At 47.5% G+C, this 21,279-nt stretch overlaps 1 protein-coding gene across 1 annotated transcript in view; it reads left to right on the top strand.

The window, feature by feature from the left end:
• Nucleotides 1–20,482, top strand: part of shq1 (SHQ1, H/ACA ribonucleoprotein assembly factor) — a 46,873-nt gene extending 26,391 nt beyond the window's left edge. The window contains exons 11-12 of the mRNA XM_061728687.1: nucleotides 8,434–8,554; nucleotides 19,564–20,482. Coding sequence (XP_061584671.1) covers nucleotides 8,434–8,554; nucleotides 19,564–20,134 — 692 coding nt within the window. The 3' untranslated portion in view covers nucleotides 20,135–20,482. The remainder of the gene's footprint in view (nucleotides 1–8,433; nucleotides 8,555–19,563) is intronic.
• The last annotated feature ends 797 nt before the right edge of the window (nucleotides 20,483–21,279 follow it).

Raw genomic sequence — 21,279 nt, 5'->3', positions numbered from 1 at the left:
GCTGTAAGGACCAATCAGCTCCCAGAATGCTGATAGAACTGCTTTCAGAAACATTGTGTGGGTCAGAATTATCAAACAGATCCAGGGAGGAAACAGAGGACAAAAGAAATCGCTTAAATTTTTTTCCCATTTATGAGAATTTGGTTTTTAACATTTATGCAAATGTAACCCCAAGACAGTATATAAAGCAAAGAAATATAGACAATTTATGCAATTATAATTGAAAACTTTAATGTTTTCTTAATTTTAAACATATTTAAAGGCAAAAACATGGCACCAGTTATTCTCGTTTCCAACAAAATATTCCTTTTTTGGGCATAAACAAAAAAGTACCAAAAGTTGTAATGTAATGAGGAAAAAAATAAAATAAATAAATAAATAAATAAATAAAATTAAATCGATCTTTAAACATATAAATTGATTTTTTTAGGAATTAATATGAGAATCGATTTAAAATCGGAGAATCGATCTTTTCAACATAGGCCTAGTGCTGAGCTACTAGAACGGGTTCCTACCAGAGGTTCGTTCACCGACTTGTTCAGCCCCGATTAGACTCACTGAACTGAAGGACGGCTGACTGGTTGGTGATTCGGCTCCTGATTCACACTTCTGTCGTTTCAACACACCAGATTCCACTTAAAAAATGGTGAACTTATGAAAGTTTGCTTGGTGAATGTTAGCGCCAAACGCTGGTTTTATATACTTTTAGGTTAATTTAACTGGCCTCCAGTTCAGCTGTGCTCTTGGACTCGTTTGATCCGATTCTGGCAGTTTAGGGTGCTGATGAATCAGTCAAGACTCCCGTTACCTTCATACGTTCACTGTACGGAGCACCGATCCTGATAGATAGATAGAAACTGTCCAGCAGCTCATCAAAACATAAAATTCAACCACACTTCCACTCAGACAATAAAAACACATTAATATTAAAATAAACATGAAATATAAGGTTTTTATCATATAAAGTGCAAACTATAATATAGTCCAGGTGTGGCAGAGGTGAGTGTGTGAGACTGAGTTCAGGAGGCGTTAAACAGTCTTATTGCTGCGGACGAAGGATCTCCTGAATGGCTCCGTTCTGCAGCGCAGTGAGAGGAGCGACCGCTGCAGCTGCTCCTGCTCCTCTGTTGTTCCAGGAGGACTATAAGGTGTGTCTTTGTAACCTGTTTAAGTGTAATAGTCTGAATAATGGCCTTGTAAGAATTCCAGTCCTCCAACGATGCTAGTCCATTTTGTTCAGTCTCAGCTCAGCAACGCGTCGTTTCAGTAAGTGATTGACATGCATCTGAAGGCGGGAATACTGGACTGAAGTTTGTAGTAGAGCCCTGCTCCTGCCCTACTGTTTTCTTCATCCCGCTCCTGCCTGCTCCCGCTGCATTTCTGACCATTACCACCCGCAACGTGTGTGTTACACTCCCGCCCACCCCTGCAGTGTTTATATCCACTTCCGCCCGCTCCCGCAAAACTCTGAGAATTTATGCCCGCACAATAATAGAGATGCATTGATTTTGTGTCTTCTCCCGTCCCGCAAGAAAAATGTCCTAGACAAATCTATCTGGTTTAATGTTAACATAATTGTGGAGCTTGATGGATGATTGACAGTTCATAGGCCACCTGACCGAAAGTTAGATGCAAATCCATCATTGTCATCATCGCATAAGCTCATCACAGATTTTTTTAGAAGATGTTTTATTACTGCAGTTTTCAAGGCCTGGGGAAACTGGCCTGCGTGAAGAGTAGTATTTATTATCTGCAATACATCCGGAGCTATGCAGTTAAAAACTGTTTAAAAAATGTTTGTAGGCAGAATATCAAGACAGCATGTAGTGGGCTTTAATTTTGAAACCGTTTCCATTAGGGTTGTATAATCTAAGAGGCTAAAATGTCCCAGATTGACTAGAGGATGGGAAGGCACCAGTGTTATCATTCCTGAGCTGGAGCTGCACATTGCTCATCTTATCTGTAATATTTTCGGACAGCAGTTCAGGGGAGATTGAGGCTGTGGGGTTTGTCAGTCTTTCTACCACAGAAAACGGTGTGCGGGCATTATTACTGTATCTATTGATAATCTCTGAAAAATATGATTGCCTTGCATTCTTCAGTTTCTGGTTATAGTTGCGAAGACTCTCTTTATAAATGTTGTAATATACCTGGATATTTCTCCTTTCGCGCACACATCAAATATGTGATTGAGGTTACGGCCTCTTTTCTAAGAGAGACCTGAATAAGAAACATGATAGTGATAACACATAAACAACACAATACATTTAAATATGACTTAGTTTTATCAAAAACTTCGCAACATCACATGGCACATACAAATAGACTGCTTTGCAAAATATCCAATATGATAAACAACATGAAAAACAGCTGTTTTAAAATTATTAGCTAGATGTCGCAGGTATTCTGTTTGGAAAAAATAAGAATGAAAACATTCAATAACACCGGCAAGGCATCATCACGCCTCTTTAGGACCTAGCCTGATTAACAAATAGCAACGAGAGTAGGCTGTGACTGGCTATAACACTAATAAATAACATAAAATAAACAAAATTAACGAATGAAACACATTTTTTTTTTTTAAATGAATCACTTGGCCATTAAATTGCCGTGGAGGAAGAGAATGTTGCTGACCGACTGCGTCCCAATCCCGTGCGTCTCTCTTCCAAGATGCTCCACAGACACTAAATGCAGTTTCTCCAAATATCTGACTTGCCTTGTCTTTGTTTTGTAAAGAACTTGTTTGAGGTTCTTTTCCACGTCATTGATTTCCATCTGGTTGCTAGGCTACATCCCGATCCTGCAGTGTTTTTTTTTTTTAGCCGCCCGCTGCAAAGTTCAAACCTCCCACTCCCGCGAGATTTCCGTTGGGTCCCACGTGACCCAATCCCAATGCAGCCCTCTAGTTTGTAGTGCATCACATAAGTACAGTGGTTCAACTGGAACGCCCCCCATTGAGGCTTTTTGTGAGTTCCCTCGTGTTTGGCAGCGCTGGTTGTGACCGTCAATATAAAGTCATCAACATCTAGTTTCCAGCTGTAGTTGGCTTCATAAGTACGATGTAGTTGTACTACAGCACTACTTAATCATTATACATTACATCAGGACTCCGAATGATAATCCTGTTAACAGCGGTAGCGGCAACCACAGTAATAGAGTAAAGATGTAAAGACGAGATACGCAGAGAGTTACTTGGAAAACAGCGATGGATGGAAGCACCGCCCCCTGCAGCGCTGCTTTCATCCAGCTATCAGAGATTCGATTTTCTTTTGCACAAAAGTGTCGTGGAAACGCGGCTAAAGACATTAAGAGCTCTGCCAAAAGATGAAAAAACGAGACTAAAAAAGTAAAGAATAAAGATCAGCAGGAACCTAAGGCTTTTTTTTCCCTGTATTGTGAAATAACAAAAATACATAAACCATAAGTTTGGACGCCGTGTCAAAAATGTAAATGAAAACAGAGTTGAACTGAAACACTCACGAACCCACTTTGATCCTCAGCAGAAGTGAAACCTCATGTGGGACGTTGAGACTTTCCAAACAGAACTGACCTGACCTCGGAGCAGTTTCCAGGTTTCCTCTGAGCGTTTTAGATGAGCTCTGGTCCAGAGAAGACGGCAGCGCTCCTGGACGGTGTTTACACGCGGCTTCTTGTTATCGTGTCGGAGCTGCAAGCTGCTCTTGTACAGCTTGAGAATCGTGTCTGTTTGTACTGCAGCCGACCACGAGTATTTTGATCCGCCAGCCCTTTCCCGGCGCACAGAGATTCTGTCTGAATCTGCTGATGCTGGGATCTACAGGGATGTATATGTTGAGGAACATTTTCCTGAAATTGTTCCACAATTCTTTTTGACATAGTTCGTGTCAGATTGATAAACATCTGCCCACCTTTACATCTGTGAGGCTCTGAAACGCTCCTTTTACACGCAGGCGTGTCCCTGACCTGACAGACTCCTCGATTTAGTTGTCAGATGCTCCTCCAGTTATTTTTGATCCGTCAGATACTTTTCCAGCCTTCTGTTTCCCGTTTCCTACTGAGATTTGTTGTCGCCATCAAATTCAAAATGAGCTCATGTCTCGTCCCTGAAGTGTATCCATGTTCCTGAGTGTCAGACCTTATTTTAAAGGAGAGATGATGAAATAGGTTTTTAAATATGACATTTTTCTTGTGACAGACTTCAGTTGTTTATAGGACACTGCCGTCTTTTGTGGTTCACTGAACCGTCTCTTACGGTTTATCCAACGTCTCTGACAGGGTATTCATACGTTTTATGTTTGTGTATTTGTTTTATGTAAAGCACTTTGTGCTGCATTTTATACCCTTCTTTGTGCTTTAACCAGTGTGGCGTTTCTCCAGGGTGACTTTTTCCTCTCTGACATAACTTTGGTCTTAATTGGGGAGATAGAATTAATAACAGTCATAACATTGGAACTGAAACTGTTAACAAGGTCATCAACTAGAACTGAGGGAAGGGTTGGTGATGCTGTAAAACCCTGTGTGAATAATGCACAGGTGTTATCGTTTATATAACACGTTCTGATTACCTCTGCTTCACCTTTCATAGGATTGGCAACGGTGGTCATTTTAAACCATACACAGTAGTGATCAGAAAGAGCAACATCATTCACCACAACCTCTGAGATATTAAGACCTTTGGAAATAATTCGATCTAATATGTGTCCTCTGTTATGTGTTGGATCTGTGACATGCTGGGAAAGCCCAAAATTATCCAGAATATTTAAAAGTTCCTTAGCACACCCATCTTTAGGATTATCAACATGAATGTTAAAATCACCCACTAAAACAACACAATCAAAATCCATGCATACCATTGACAGTAGTTTGGCAAACTCGTCAAAAAAACCATGCTAAGATTGTTCGACAGGGGATTTTAACTGAATATATTCAAAGGAATCAAATTGACCATAAGACATTTTCTTGCATTGGAAGCTGTCCTTGAACAGAGGGGCAACTCCGCCTCCTCTCCTATGTGTTCTTGCTTCACTAAAGAAACTAAAATTCTGGGTTATTGACTCAATAAGAACTGTTCTTGGGGGGGTGAGCGTTGGATGTCTTCTGTTGGGCTTGGTGAGACTCCCCTCGTTGGGCTGGTGGAGGATGAGGATGATGACCCTGCAGTTTCTCTCTAACTCTGCTATGGTCAGGCCTTATCTCAGCGTTCTCACCAGAGCGCTGTCTTATCGGTTGCACTTACCTGGTTCCCCCCACTTACCTGGTTCCCCCCACTTACCTGGTTTCCCCAACTTACCTGGTTTCCACCACTTACCTGGTTTCCCCTTCTTACCTGGTTTCCCCTTCTTACCTGGTTTCTCTACTTACCTGGTTTCTCCACTTACCTGGTTCCCCCTTCTTACCTGGTCCCCCCCCTCTTACCTGGTCCCCCCCTCTTACCTGGTCCCCCCCCTCTTACCTGGTTCCCCCCTCTTACCTGGTTCCCCCTCTTACCTGGTTCCCTCTCTTACCTGGTTTCTCCCACTCACCTGGTTTCCCCCTCTTACCTAGATTCCCCCACTCACCTGGTCTCCCCTACTTACCTGATTTCCCCACTTAGCTGGTTTCTCCACTTACCTGGTTTCCCCCCTTACCTGGTTCCCCCCTCTTACCTGGTTCCCCCCACTCACCTGGTTTCCCCCTTCTTACCTGGTTTCCCCCTTCTTACCTGGTTTCCCCCCACTCACCTGGTTCCCCCTTCTTACCTGGTTCCCCCTTCTTACCTGGTTCCCCCTTCTTACCTGGTTCCCCCTTCTTACCTGGTTTCCCCCTTCTTACCTGGTTTCCCCTCTTACCTGGTTTCCCCCCACTCACCTGGTTTCCCCTCTTATCTGGCTTCCTATCTTACCTGGTTTCCCCCGCTCACCTGGTTCCCCCCACTCACCTGGTTTCCCCTCTTATCTGGCTTCCTATCTTACCTGGTTTCCCCCTTCTTACCTGGTTTCCCCCTTCTTACCTGGTTTCCCCCTTCTTACCTGGTTTCCCCCCACTCACCTGGTTTCCCCCCACTCACCTGGTTTCCCCCCACTCACCTGGTTCCCCCTCTTACCTGGTTTCCCCCCACTCACCTGGTTTCCCCCCACTCACCTGGTTCCCCCTCTTACCTGGTTTCCCCTCTTATCTGGCTTCCTATCTTACCTGGTTTCCCCCGCTCACCTGGTTCCCCCTCTTACCTGGTTTCCCCCACTCACCTGGTTCCCCCTTCTTACCTGGTTTCCCCCACTCACCTGGTTCCCCCTCTTACCTGGTTTCCCCCACTCACCTGGTTCCCCCTTCTTACCTGGTTTCCCCCCACTCACCTGGTTTCCCCCCACTCACCTGGTTTCCCCACTCACCTGGTTCCCCCTCTTACCTGGTTTCCCCTCTTATCTGGCTTCCTATCTTACCTGGTTTCCCCCCACTCACCTGGTTTCCCCTCTTTCCTGGTTTCCCCTCTTTCCTGGTTTCCCCTCTTTCCTGGTTTCCCCTCTTTCCTGGTTTCCCCCTCTTACCTGGTTTCCCCTTCTTGCCCGGTTTCCGCCAACTTACCTGGTTTCCCCTCTTACCTGGTTTCCCCCCACTCACCTGGTTTCCCCTCTTATCTGGCTTCCTATCTTACCTGGTTTCCCCCACTCACCTGGTTTCCCCCCTCTTACCTGGTTTCCCCCTTCTTACCTGGTTCCCCCTCTTACCTGGTTTCCCCCACTCACCTGGTTTCCCCCCTCTTACCTGGTTTCCCCCTTCTTACCTGGTTTCCCCCCTCTTACCTGGTTTCCCCCTTCTTACCTGGTTTCCCCCTTCTTACCTGGTTTCCCCCTTCTTACCTGGTTTCCCCCTTCTTACCTGGTTCCCCCTCTTACCTGGTTTCCCCCCACTCACCTGGTTCCCCCTCTTACCTGGTTTCCCCCCACTCACCTGGTTCCCCCTCTTACCTGGTTTCCCCCGCTCACCTGGTTCCCCCTTCTTACCTGGTTTCCCCCGCTCACCTGGTTCCCCCTTCTTACCTGGTTTCCCCCCACTCACCTGGTTTCCCCCCACTCACCTGGTTTCCCCCCACTCACCTGGTTTCCCCCCACTCACCTGGTTTCCCCCCACTCACCTGGTTCCCCCTCTTACCTGGTTCCCCCTTCTTACCTGGTTCCCCCTTCTTACCTGGTTCCCCCTTCTTACCTGGTTCCCCCTTCTTACCTGGTTCCCCCTTCTTACCTGGTTCCCCCTTCTTACCTGGTTCCCCCTTCTTACCTGGTTCCCCCTTCTTACCTGGTTTCCCCCCACTCACCTGGTTTCCCCTCTTATCTGGTTTCCCCCCTCTTACCTGGTTTCCCCCCTATTTCCTGGTTTCCCCCACTCACCTGGTTTCCCAAACGTCAGCACGCTTTGCACGCTGATCTTAACCTTTTGACCTCAATCATATGCGGTGTAATGAAACGGCCAAAGCAGTGACCCTCGTTCCAGTTTTCCACCCAGAGGAAGTTAGACATCCTTACTCTGAGGAGGAAAAAAGAATCCAACGTTGGAAACAACTGTGTTTTGGCCTCCAGGCCCTGATTTGTTAGGGCAGAGTTCCCTGTGCAGGATCGCGGGATTTAAATGAGAACCAAATGTTTGTTTAAGGTTTTCTTCGCTGTGAGCCCTCTGTTTATTTAGAGCGGTCTGGAAAGTCTCTGGACAATGCCAAGCAGCTCTGCAGCAACGAAGAGGATTGGTTTCTTGTCAGGCTCATCTGGCTATTTATACGTGTGATTGGAGAAACACTGTGGCATGCAGATTCTGTGTGGTTCTGCCTCCTTGATGCATCTGTGGAGTTCTAACCAAAACCATATAAAATAACGATTCACTGCCAGGTGTTAGACGGGACCGAAATGCCCTTCCCCACACCCGTCCTGACGTAAATATCTGTGCTTGTTTGCATACTAGTGTTTGATCATTGAAATGTTTTTTTGGCTGGTAAGCTCTCCCTGAACCCACATGGTTTTGAAAAGTTTCCGAGGCTCCATCTGAAACAAATTTAAGAAAGAGAGTAAAAAGCCGAACCTGCAGCGTCTTTGCCGCTGCTGTTCTCTGTAAAGGTAAAGATGAATAGAACTTGTATCAGGTAGAAAATAATCAGCAACACTGCAGATTAGGAATGGGCAATATTTTAGCGTTCACGAAACGCCTGAGTATCTGAACCCACTCTGGCGTCCAGGCTGCTTTGTGTCTCAGATGAGCCAGATCTTACCCCAAAACCCTACTTAAACCTGATGGATCAAACTCCTCTGCAGCATGCTGGGATTCCCCCCCCCATCCTCTACCTCTTCTTTTAAGTGTGGAACAATGGCTGCGGGAGCCTTCAGATGGAGGCTGCGCTTGCCAGCAGCTGGAGTGCATTGTCATCCTTTATCCTGATCTCTAGTAACACTGCTTTTCCATTTGCCTGCCCCGCTGTGTTCCTGTGCCCAGGGAAAGCCTGCGTCCTCAAATGCCTGCTGGATATCCACAAAGTCTTCAGAGAGAACGACCCGGCTTATATACTGAACGACCTGTACATCACAGACTACTGCGTCTGGATCCAGAGGGTCAAGTGAGTTCACCAGCATGCACAAATCCACACACAGGTGTCAAAGCTCGTCATCTCTAGGCAACCACCTTCAGACGCGTGAGATGTGCCACTCCGTGCATCTTTGCTTTAGACGAGAGGATTAGATGACTCACATCTTACAGCTGGGATAGTTGAATGACCGACTCAGCATAAGATGCGATCTCTGTTTCCGGTATCTTGTGTCATCAGAGAGTCTTTAAAGAGATTGCTGCACAGACTCATTAAACTCGGAAGACGAGATGTTCATGTGCAGAGGCCTCTCGGATCGGCTGTAACCTTACACTAACACTGCAAGCCAAACATGCACTCTGCAGCACTTTGATCCCCCGTGATTCAGGTCCAAATACTCTCCTCCTCCTACTTCATATTTAAAAATGACTTACACATTGTAAATGTGAGCCTCCGAGCCCATTTCTCAGTAATGAGCTCTGTTTTACTCTTGGCCCGGGTTCAGCCAAGTGGTGTGCTCGTCTGGAAAAAAGCCCAGTTGAAAAATGTGAGCCTGATGTTGTAGGCTCGGCGCCCAGATGCAGACACGATAAAAGGTCTGCAGGGATTTGGTGCGGACCCCCACCCCCTCCACCCCCCCTTCAAGTCTTGAATTTCCTTCTAACAACAAAAGTTTCAGCCGTAATGCCACAAGTCAGTGTTTGACAGGCTTCCTGTTTCGTTGGAGGCAGAGAAACGCTCCTGACTGCTGAAGCCCAGTGACCAACCCAACCTGTTCCTCTTCTGCCTCCCCGGCCGCTTCCCTCGCCGCTTCCCTCGCCGCTTCCCCGCCGCTTCCCTCGCCACTTCCCTCGCAGCTTCCCCCGCCGCTTCCCTCGCCGCTTCCCCCGCCGCTTCCCTCGCCGCTTCCCTCGCCGCTTCCTTCGCCGCTTCCCCCGCCGCTTCCCCCGCCGCTTCCCTCATCGCTTCCTTCGCCGCTTCCCTCGCCGCTTCCCTCGCCGCTTCCCTCGCCGCTTCCTTCGCCGCTTCCCTCACCGCGTTCCCCGCCGCTTCCCTCATCGCTTCCCTCGCCGCTTCCCTCATCGCTTCCCCCGCCGCTTCCCTCGCCGCTTCCCCCGCCGCTTCCCCCGCCGCTTCCCTCATCGCTTCCCCCGCCGCTTCCCTCATCGCTTCCCCCGCCGCTTCCCTCATCGCTTCCCTCGCCGCTTCCCTCATCGCTTCCCCCGCCGCTTCCCTCGCCGCTTCCCCCGCCGCTTCCCTCGCCGCTTCCCTCGCCGCTTCCCCGCCGCTTCCCTCGCCACTTCCCTCGCAGCTTCCCCCGCCGCTTCCCTCGCCGCTTCCCCCGCCGCTTCCCTCGCCGCTTCCCTTGCCGCTTCCTTCGCCGCTTCCCCCGCCGCTTCCCCCGCCGCTTCCCTCATCGCTTCCTTCGCCGCTTCTCTCGCCGCTTCCCTCGCCGCTTCCTTCGCCGCTTCCCCCGCCGCTTCCCTCGCCGCTTCCCTCGCCGCTTTCCCCGCCGCTTCCCTCATCGCTTCCCTCGCCGCTTCCCTCATCGCTTCCCCCGCCGCTTCCCTCGCCGCTTCCCCCGCCGCTTCCCCCGCCGCTTCCCTCATCGCTTCCCCCGCCGCTTCCCTCGCCGCTTCCTTCGCCGCTTCCCTCACCGCGTTCCCCGCCGCTTCCCTCATCGCTTCCCCCGCTACTTCCCTCGCCGCTTCCCTCGCCGCTTCCCCCGCCGCTTCCCTCGCCGCTTCCCCCGCCGCTTCCCTCGCCGCTTCCCTCGCCGCTTCCCCCGCCGCTTCCCCCGCCGCTTCCCTCGCCGCTTCCCTCGCCGCTTCCCTCGCCGCTTCCCCCGCCGCTTCCCCCGCCGCTTCCCTCGCCGCTTCCCTCGCCGCTTCCCTCGCCGCTTCCCCCGCCGCTTCCCTCATCGCTTCCCTCGCCGCTTCCCCCGCCGCTTCCCTCATCGCTTCCCTCGCCGCTTCCCCCGCCGCTTCCCTCGCCGCTTCCCTCGCCGCTTCCCCCGCCGCTTCCCTCGCCGCTTCCCTCGCCGCTTCCCCCGCCGCTTCCCCCGCCGCTTCCCTCATCGCTTCCCCCGCCGCTTCCCCCGCCGCTTCCCCCGCCGCTTCCCTCGCCGCCGCTTCCTTCACTGCTTCCATCCCCGCTTCCCTCACTGCTACTTCCCTCGCCGCTTCTCTCACCGCCGTTACCCTCCCACAACTTTCCCTTTGCATCGTCTCACTGATGTGGTCATTTCATTTCACAGCTCTGGAGCCGAAGGCGCTGCGTTGTGTTGCCAGGGCTGTAAGCTCCACCCTCATAGACCTCCATCATAATGAACTGAATCACCCCAGGACTGTTCCTCCAGAACGGACCAGCCGTCTCTCCCCCTGGTCGCTTTTGGCTCGCGCTTCTCAGCCGCCAAAAAACCCAGCAGAGCTGCTGGAGGGCAAAGAAAACACAGTCGCACCTCACTCCTCCCTTTATCAGAGAGCTGGGAGACGTGCCAGCGAAGACGCTCCTAAGCTGGGTGTCGGCTTACAAAAGCTGAAAGAGAACGATCAAGCTCCTCCCTCGGAGTCACTCGGAACCGCCCAGCCTCCTCTTTATCAGCTTAATTACCATCATAAAGGGACAGAAATGGCAACATGCAGATTGTGTGCGTGCGTGGGTGCATGTGTGCGGATACACACCTGAGCCTCACACCATGATAAAGTCCGATTTTCAGCCGTGAACAAGGATGAGGCCCGATAAGATTTATTACAGATTCTGCTTCTGAATAAGGATCTTTATCAATCCTCTTATCAATCCCAGAGTTTCCAGTGAGGAAATAACTGCGTCTGAGCAGGTTTTTATTCTCATCATGACTGGTTTGTGCTGTGCTGTTGTTGTCGGTGTGCAGTCACACACCGACGGAGGCTTGAGGGCGGATGTGCGGCGGCGCCCCGCCCGAGGACGCACCGCTGTACGGGCCGCAAGGCCACGAATCAAACCGTTCACTTCCAGGGTGACAGGCGACTTCACCTTCTGAGTCACAACCACTCAGCGATTAACAAATACAGCGCTCATCAGTGTGGCCGAGGAAAAGGACGCTCTGCTTCTTCCCCCCTTATGATCCAGGTCATGGTCCAGGTTTCTTCCCTCCTAAAGGGGAGTTTTTCTTGCCACTGTTTGGCTTAAGGTTTTTTGCTCCCACTAGGGGAGTTTTTACCTGCCCTTGTTTATGTTATGTTTATGTAATAATAGGGCTGGGCGATATGGACCAAAAGTCATATCTTGATATTTTCTAGCTGAATGGCGATACTCGATATATATGGATATTTTTTCTGTGACATAATTGGGGTTTCCCCCAAAGCATTATAGCATAGCATCTCTGTTAGCTTCATCTTTTTCTGAGGCAAACCCTTAAAAAAACAGTCAGTTTTAATACAAAGCCTCGTGCCAAATGTCACACAGGTTCCTTTATTAACAGAGGTCTGCACAATATCAAAATGTATAAAACAAATGAAATAAAAATAAACTGCCTGCATATATAGAATAAAAATGCTACTTGAATAAAATAAAACAAATATCCCTTTCCTGCATAACAATTAAATTAAAATACACTGTGCAATTAATACAATGTAGACAGTAACAGGCAGACTTTTCCACTGAGGTTGACAGTTGTGCAAATAACAAAACATTTGTGCAAATCTCAAATAAAACATTCAAGTCAATTTGTCACAAAATAAGCTATATCAAAATTATAATTTTTTTTTTTTTTAAATCGATATAAACGATATTGTCTCGTACCATATCGCGTTTGAAAATAAATCGATATAGATTAAAATCTCGATATATCGCCCAGCCCTATGTAATAATTGCTTGTGGGCCATATTCTGGGTCTCTGGAAAGATCCTAGAGACTCAACTTCTGTTGTAATAGAAGCTTTATAAATAAAATTGAATTGAATTATAATCGTGATTTGTGGCGAGTTTCACAAGCAGAACAGAAACTCGCGAAGTCACAGAAGCAATCAAACACTGATTCCAGAGCTGTGATGTAAAAGGCAGATGTAAAAAAGAAGTGGCTGTAAAACAGAGTATGGCTCCCCTCCCTACAGGGACTCCTTCCTTTACACAAAGCAGCCGTCCCGGATGAAAGATTAAATTCCATATGTTGCGTTGAGGAAGAGACGTCCACATGGTTCTCGTATCTGTGCGCCGATGCTTGTTCCTGGAGGATGTGACGGCTCTCTGGACCTGCCTCTCTCTCTCTCTCCGCGGTCAGCGGCCGGTGCAGCGCTGGCGGCAGCTATCTCAGCTGCTCGCCCACGCGGAAAAGCATCTGTAGCTTTCATGAATGGGAGCGTCTCGGAGCGATGGGATCAAACGCGCTCGAGCGCCTCCAGAGCACTCGTGTAAAGCGTTATCTCTGCTGCGCACGGCTCGTCGGTTCACCTCAGTCCACATCTCTGGGTCACCGAGGAGCAGAACGCACTTACAGCAAACATTTAGTGGAAATGTGTCATTGTCATTAGTCTAATCCTCGAAAGATGAACTGATCTCCAGAGGCAAGAAAAGGTTAGGGAAGCATTGTGGGAATGTTTCACTTGAAGATATTGGAGGTCTCTCGTGTAGTTTCCCAGTCCTTGAAGCTTAAATGATTTATTAGGACTGTGGCTTGGTGTCATCAGGAAATACTTTGTGGAGACCATCTCAGAATGTTATACAGGCTTTAATTCCTCAAGCCTCTCCCAACAATCATCAGTCGTGAGCTCCTCTGAGCAACTGCCAAACCACTTTTTAAATAAAAATAAGAAACATATGTTAGAAACTGGTAATAGGTACCGCAACATAAGGAGGGCATTTAAAAGAAATGTAGCGGTCCAAAAAAATGCTCACCTGTTGACCAGAAAGACAATCCAACGTCGCTTTAACACGTGTGGAAGAGACTTTGTAGTCAGACTTAGAGGGAGGAGGGATTCAATCACCTTTAAGGAGGAGGAGACGTCTAAAGCCTGCAGGACAGCGGCCCTCCAGGACCAGAGATAACCAGCCTATATGCAGGACTGTCAGGACTGAATATTGTGATAAAGTTCTTTATTTTCTGTAATGCAATTTAAAAAAAAAAAAAAAAAAAAAAAAAAAAAAAAAAAAAAAAGGTTTCCCAATTTAAAAAAACAAAAATGTCATACATTCTGGATTCATTACAAATCAACTGAAATATTGCAAGCCTTTTACTATATTAATATTTCTGATTATGGTTTACAGCTTAAGATTAAGATTCCCAAAATATTCAAATTTTTTGAGATAGGATATTTGAGTTTTCTTAAAGGGAAAGTTCGGTTTTTTACAACCTGGACCTTATTTCTGGAATTTTTTATGGTTGTATACTCACCCAGGCAAGTTTGGTGTCATTTGGAGTCCTTCGGAAGATATTAGGGGTTTTTTGCGAGCCGCTTCTCCATATAATGATAGTGAATGGGGGCACAGCGGGACATAGACGATGCAGCGTCTAAATAACACATGATTGCTGCGAAACTTGTTCATTTATTTTATGAATCACTAGATCTGCTTCCAGGACCTGTTGTCTACATGTTTCCCAGCTTCCACACACCTAATTCAAGTTGATGGTGGTCACCAGCTTGTCATCAAGGTCCGGACAGCTCTGTTGGCGACCCAGCTACTTGTATCACGGTGTGCTGAAGAAGCGTGGCGTCTAAAACATGCAGGACAGGGGGCCCGAGGACCAGGGTTGGGAAACACTGATCTGAACCAAACACGACCAACACTTGAGACTTCAGTCTTCAGTTCAGTTCAAGTCCATGTCTGGTTTGGCTGTGATCATCTCAACAACAGCAAAATGAGCTGGTGTCATTTGTTCCTCCTATATTTAGACTCTGTTCCCGTTGATGCAGCAGCTTTTTATGTTTATCTGAGTGGAGCTCCAGAATGTTTCCTCAGACGGCTACGATGAGAATGTCAACAGACATTGACACGTTGACATGAACTGCATGTGGGTGTTTCAGAGAGACAGAATCTGTCACAGCTGTATGTCTGCCTCATGTGATGAAGACGTCTGTTTCTCACATCTGGAATCAGAGCGTCTCCCTGCATTTACCTGCGTTTCCCTGCTTTTTACCTGCTTTTACCTGCGTTTCCCTGCTTTTACCTGCATTTCCCTGCTTTCACCTGCATTTCCCTGCTTTCACCTGCATTTTCCTGCATTTCCCTGCTTTCACCTGCATTTCCCTGCTTTTACCTGCATTTCCCTGCTTTTACCTGCATTTCCCTGCTTTCACCTGCATTTCCCTGCTTTCACCTGCGTTTCCCTGCTTTTACCTGCATTTCCCTGCTTTCACCTGCGTTTCCCTGCTTTTACCCGCTTTCACCTGCTTTTACCTGCATTTCCCTGCTTTCACCTGCTTTCCTCTGCATTTCCCTGCTTTCACCTGCATTTCCCTGCTTTCACCTGCATTTCCCTGCTTTCACCTGCATTTCCCTGCTTTCACCTGCATTTCCCTGCTTTTACCTGCTTTTACCTGCATTTCCCTGCTTTTACCTGCATTTCCCTGCTTTTACCTGCATTTACCTGCTTTTACCTGCATTTCCCTGCTTTTACCTGCATTTACCTGCTTTTACCTGCTTTTACCTGCATTTACCTGCTTTCACCTGCTTTCCTCTGCATTTCCCTGCTTTCACCTGCATTTCCCTGCATTTCCCTGCTTTCACCTGCATTTCCCTGCTTTCACCTGCTTTTCCCTGCTTTCACCTGCATTTCCCTGCATTTCCCTGCTTTCACCTGCATTTCCCTGCTTTCACCTGCTTTTCCCTGCTTTCACCTGCATTTCCCTGCTTTCACCTGCATTTCCCTGCATTTACCTGCATTTCCCTGCTTTTACCTGCTTTTACCTGCTTTTACCTGCTTTTACCTGCTTTTACCTGCATTTCCCTGCTTTTACCTGCATTTCCCTGCTTTTACCTGCTTTTACCTGCATTTCCCTGCTTTCACCTGCTTTCCTCTGCATTTCCCTGCTTTCACCTGCATTTCCCTGCATTTCCCTGCTTTCACCTGCTTTTCCCTGCTTTCACCTGCATTTCCCTGCTTTCACCTGCATTTCCCTGCTTTCACCTGCATTTCCCTGCATTTCCCTGCATTTCCCTGCATTTACCTGCATTTCCCTGCTTTCACCTGCTTTTACCTGTTTCCCTGCTTTTACCTGTTTCCCTGCTTTTACCTGTGTTTCCCTGCTTTTACCAACATTTACCTGCTTTTACCTGCTTTTAACTGCGTTTACCCGCATTTCCCTGCTTTTACCTGCATTTCCCTGCGTTTCCCTGCATTTACCTGTGTGGGTGGTGCAGCTTGAAGTCGCTCTGAGGGATCAGTGGTTATTTTACACATTCATACGTCCAGATTTACCTGACATCGTTTTAGGAGCACAGACTCACTGAATTAGTTTCTCTTTCAGTGAACACCGACCTGATGAAGGAAATGTGAGAACTGTAATTTAGATTTGTTCTCTCTTTCTCTCACACACACACACACACACACACACACACACACACACACACACACACACACACACACACACACACACTCTCTTTTCCCATTGTCATACAACGACTTTGGCAGATGGAGGAATCTTTGTTTTGCCAGAAATTTCCCAACCTTGAAAAAGCCCCCCCCCCCTCCCAGTTTAATGATGGCAAGCCACAACAGCGGTGCAGTAATGACTGGATTGTGTACAACATTATCCCTCCCCCTCCTGGACAGAGTCTTTGTATTCACCGCAGGCACAGCTTCCTCCACCACAGAGCAAGGGAGGGAAGAGAAAACAAGCGCGCCTCTCCAACGCTAACTCAATAATGACTTCCCACGGGGGAAACAGAATACAGGCCAGTGTTTGAAGTGGCTGTACGCAGGAGGCTCCTCTGCCCCCGCCGCGCCGCAGGAAGCCCAGGACCTGGACCAACATGCCCATGCACCCCCCCCCCTTTGCAGTGACGTTGTCACTTCAGAGAAAACTATCTACACATACCGTCGGTCACCTCCTGCAACAACTCAGGGTTTAAAGATGATGCATGTGAAAGATGAGCGCTAGCCTTTATCACACCAGTCTCTCCTCATTTCTCTCCTCACGCAGTCGGTGAAAGAAGTGCATTTATGGTTTTTACATATCAGGACACAACGAAAGAATTATCTGACATTCCCAAATCTAAATTAGGTTCATAGAGGTCCAGATAAACTATTATACTGGACACATTAGGATGAAATCATCATTTAACAGAAGTCAGGTGAAATGTAACAGTTTTCATCCACTGGGGATTAGATGGTGTGATAACTTTCCTCCCCCCGGGTGATTGATGGCCTCCTCTCAAGTCTCTTAACACCCTGCAGCTCTCTTGGCCCTCCTCCTTCAAACTGTCCATCCCACTATTTTCAATAACTTAAATCCAATTCTCATCCTGCCAGTTTCTATTCTTGGACGGTTGGAATCGTTTTTTCCTCCTCCAGCCGCTGTGGAAGTCGACCAATGCTCACTATATATATATATATATATATATATATATATATATATATATATATATATATATATATATATATATATATATATATATATATATATATATATATATATATATATATATAAGGGCTGTTCGATTAATCGATTTTAAATCGTAATCGCGATTATGTAATTAGAACGATGTTAAAACGTGCAAATCGTAAGATTTTTCACTTTTTTTTTTTACCTTGTCTGCACTAATATTAGTGATTGATACCATATTAATGATTAATGTCTTGTTTTATTTAATTGGAAATATAACTTACTGTATGTTTGCAAGTGCTGATTTGCTGATTTTTTTTTTTCAGAGATAAAACTTTATATTTTATTATATTTTTTAAAACTTTTTTTCAACTTATTTTACAGAGTTTTGCACTTTATTCATTCATTTTTGGTTTAATAAGAGCAAAGTTTGCACCTAAAGCCCAATGGGGCAAATGTTCAATAAAAAAACAGCATATTTGAAATCATTTCTTTTCTTTGTCAATTCACAAAATAATCGTAATCGAAAATCGGATTTTGAGAGAACAAAAATAGAGATTTTATTTTTGGGCAAAATCGAACAGCCCTAATATATATATATATATATATATATATATATATATATATATATATATATATATATATATATATATATATATATATATATATATATATATATATATATATATATATATATATATATATATATATATATGACTTTTTAACAGAAGAATTCATCAGAGGCGCTTTTTTCTGTTGTTTTTGAGGGAAATGTCTGTTGGGAAGTACAGATTTGTTATTTTAACGTTCTAAGATTTCCAAAATCTACTTTGATGATTCTCCGAACATTTGTGGGGGAAGACTGAAGCACCGAAGGGCGTTCTGCCCCGTGACCCCTACCCCCCCCCCGTAGTTTCTTTCTCTGTCTTTCAGCATCAAAGCCGCTGTCTCTTCTGTTTACACAGACTCTCCTAAGGTCTTAAATAAATTCACAGCCTCGGCATGCTGCTCCCATAATCACTGTTCACAAGGACCGGGAGCTCATTAGGGCGGCGCCGTAATGAGGAGCCATCCTCGTGCTCAGCAGTGGGTTAATTGGGCCAAAGAGGGCGAGAGGAGCGGAGTGTGTGCGTATGTGCGGCGGTGCACGTGTGCATATGAATGGCAGCTCCAGCGCAACCCCCCCCCACATGCACCAGCGCAGCTCTCTCTCTCACACTCCCCGCCAGCCTGAATGGACGACGCCTGAGTCTTAGTGACCCGCGGGGGTCGGCTCGTAATCACCATGGCGATGGGGGCGGGAACACATGCCCTGAACGCACTGAGGGACGAACAGCAACCACTTAAGTTTTCGGCAGCGCGGCAGGCATTCCCAGCGTGAATAATGTGCAGGCGGGGGCCTCCGCACAATCTGATGGCTTTACACGAGCGGGGCCACATAGGAGGACATCCATCAGAAATGCAGCACTTCTCACTTCAAGCGGCCTCTTGTGTCTTCTGCTGTAACACGACTGTAAAGCGGAGGCGACGGGGCAGGAGTTGTTCCTGAATGTGGTGCTTAATGAGGACATTGTGCAGTTCTTAACCCGCGGAGCCGCTTAGCATTGGAGCTGTGGCGGTTTCTGTCCACGACCAGCCGGCTCCGGCGCGTGTCTCAGCCCCGTATCAGCAGAGATCATCTCCCTGCATTATTAAACATCCATATTTCCACATTTAATCGATCGTTTTATTTGACTCCGGCCTCTGTTTTAATGAACAAATTAAGAAAGTTGTCCAGTCGTGTTTTTACCAGCTGAAGTTGATTTCCAAAATCAAATCTTTTTTATCTCCTGATAATCTCCACAAAGTTGTCCATGCTTTTATTCTGTCTCGCCTGGATGATTGTAACGCCCTTTACACCGGTATTTCTCAATCATCATTCCACCGCCTTCAGTCGGAACAAAACGCTGCTGCTTGTCTGATCACCGCCTCAAGAAAATGTGAACGTATCACTCCAATTCTGTCATCCCTTCACTGGCTTCCTGTTCAATATTGCATTGATTTTAAAATGTTATTGCTGACTTTTAAGGCCCTAAATAACCAAGCCCCTAGTTATTTTGAAGAACTTTTAACCCCCTACCTGCCAGGATGCTCCCTCAGATCAGCAAGGCCTTCTGATCATTCCCTTATTAGAAAAGCTTTTATTGTGGTGTGAATATTGTTTTAAATTTTAGACTTGGTTAGTGCTGTCTTATGTTCTTATCCACTATGCACTGTATTTTTATCTTGATGTATTTTATTGTTCTTGGGAAGCACTTTGAAACTTTAAGAAAGGTGCTATATAAATAAAGTTTATTATTATTATTATGTGAGAATGGGACCTGCTTCATGCTCGTTAGTCTCGTCCATCCTTCTGATTTGTTTCTAGTTGTGATAAGCTAGTTGCTGTGGGCGGTTGACATCTCTTTCCTATCTGTGTGCTCTAACACGGCAGTCTTTTATGCAGAGGGAAAAACAGACTTGTCTTCTTTTCTCCTCCCAGGTCCAGAAAGGTGACTGCACTGGCTGCCGCGCTGCAAAAAGCCTCCCTGCAGAAAGAAGACCTGAAACTGGAGCTGGACGAGCTGGAGGACGCAGCAGCGATGGTGGCGGAGGAAGAGCAGCGGACTTCCAGCAGTGACGGCAGCAGCAGCGGCTCGTCCAGCGAGAGCGAGGATTCGGACGATGAAGGACAAGGCTGCTCTGACTCCAAGGAAGGAGGAGGAGGAGGGGGAGGAGGAGAGGCACGGACCCTCCAGCCCCAACCCTCCTCCTCTGTCTCTCCCCTCCACCAAACCCCCGCGAGTGCAGACTCCTCCGTGGAGAAGAGGAGCGCTGACGCCCCTCCCTCAGCCTCAGACGGCTGCAGGCAGCTGATGCAGGAGCTGAGCATCTCTCCAGACTCCAGCTGTAAACCAGGGACTCCACGTCCACGGCCGGGTGATGCCGCGCCGGCCGGAGAGACGTCTGGGAGGAGCAGCGGAGGGGGTTTGTTGGAGCCGAGCCCTCGCAGGAACCCCCTGCTCATCCTTCAGACACAGGACCAGGATTCTGAGGAGGACCCGGCCAGCTAGACGGAAAAGGATGAGCAATTTAAATGGCTGTGCTTGTAAGTTAGGAGGAGGGGGCTGTTGGTTTCTTTATTTTTGATTTGATGAACTCGTAGAACAAATGCATATTTGATCAGTCTTTCCCAACTAATCTCAGACGGAACGACTGATCCTCTTGTTTCTGTTTTGTCCTTCGTGTTTTTGCTCTACGTCGACGCTACCAGCTGAAATACTGATTCTGTTTGTACTTATTCAACATAGTGTATTTTTAATCACTCTTTTGTATCACTTGTGTACATTTCTATTCCCACATTTGCATATTCAAGCTGTAGTTTCCTGTTTGGCTTTTGAAAAATAAAAATGAATATATTGATGAACGTCTGCAGGCATCTGGCTTTGTTCAATCCCCTCCAGGCGGCTTACAGAGCCTTTTTAAAGGAGCCCGTCTTCATCTGATAAGCAGCGGGGAAAGCAGCGACCCTCTCAAAGGCTCGGCATTGATTGAAGTGGGAGAGACGCTCCTCGCTAAACAGCGTAGCCGGAGTGATTGATTCATGTGGTGTGAGCGGAGGGAGCGCCGCCAACACAGCTCAATATCACTGGCTGCGTCTCACAGGCCAAGGGGAAAGCAAACAAGGAAGCACATGTCAGACGGATGGACGCGGCTGCCGGCGCGGCTGCCGCTCGCTGGGGAGGTGTTTGTCGGAGAGATAAGAGCACCCCGGGGTGGAGGCAGGCGCCAGATAGCTGCGCAAAGACGCGCTGACCAGATCAGGCGCGCGAGTGTGTTTCTGCAGCCGCTCTGCCCACATTACCGCTCCGTCTCCCCGGGACCTGCATCCATTACTGTCATTTGGGGAAGAAAAATGGGTGATTTTAAAGAACCAAATTAGCAAAATTGGTGGGATCTTGTCGTCCTAATGGGTTACAACTGGCACGGGGAGTGAGTGATGCTCCGGCGCCGCCGCGCTGCCTCGGGGCCTTTTTATGAGGAATTTCATCTGGTATGAATGACGGCAGCTCCGAGCCACCAGCGATGACGAGTCTTTAAGTAGCTGGTCCTGGAGTGTTGTTATAGAGATGGATGTTGTTGTTAAGCGCCTCCCAAGAAGAGGCGAGCTCTTTTGCAACACCTCCTTGGGGACCGGCAGCATCACCGCCCTGACTGA

This window comes from Cololabis saira, chromosome 8 (genome assembly GCF_033807715.1).
Source record: "Cololabis saira isolate AMF1-May2022 chromosome 8, fColSai1.1, whole genome shotgun sequence".
NCBI lineage: Eukaryota > Metazoa > Chordata > Actinopteri > Beloniformes > Belonidae > Cololabis > Cololabis saira.
The sequence above is the reverse complement of the archived record's forward strand: the minus strand, read 5'-3'. Positions and strand labels throughout refer to the sequence as shown.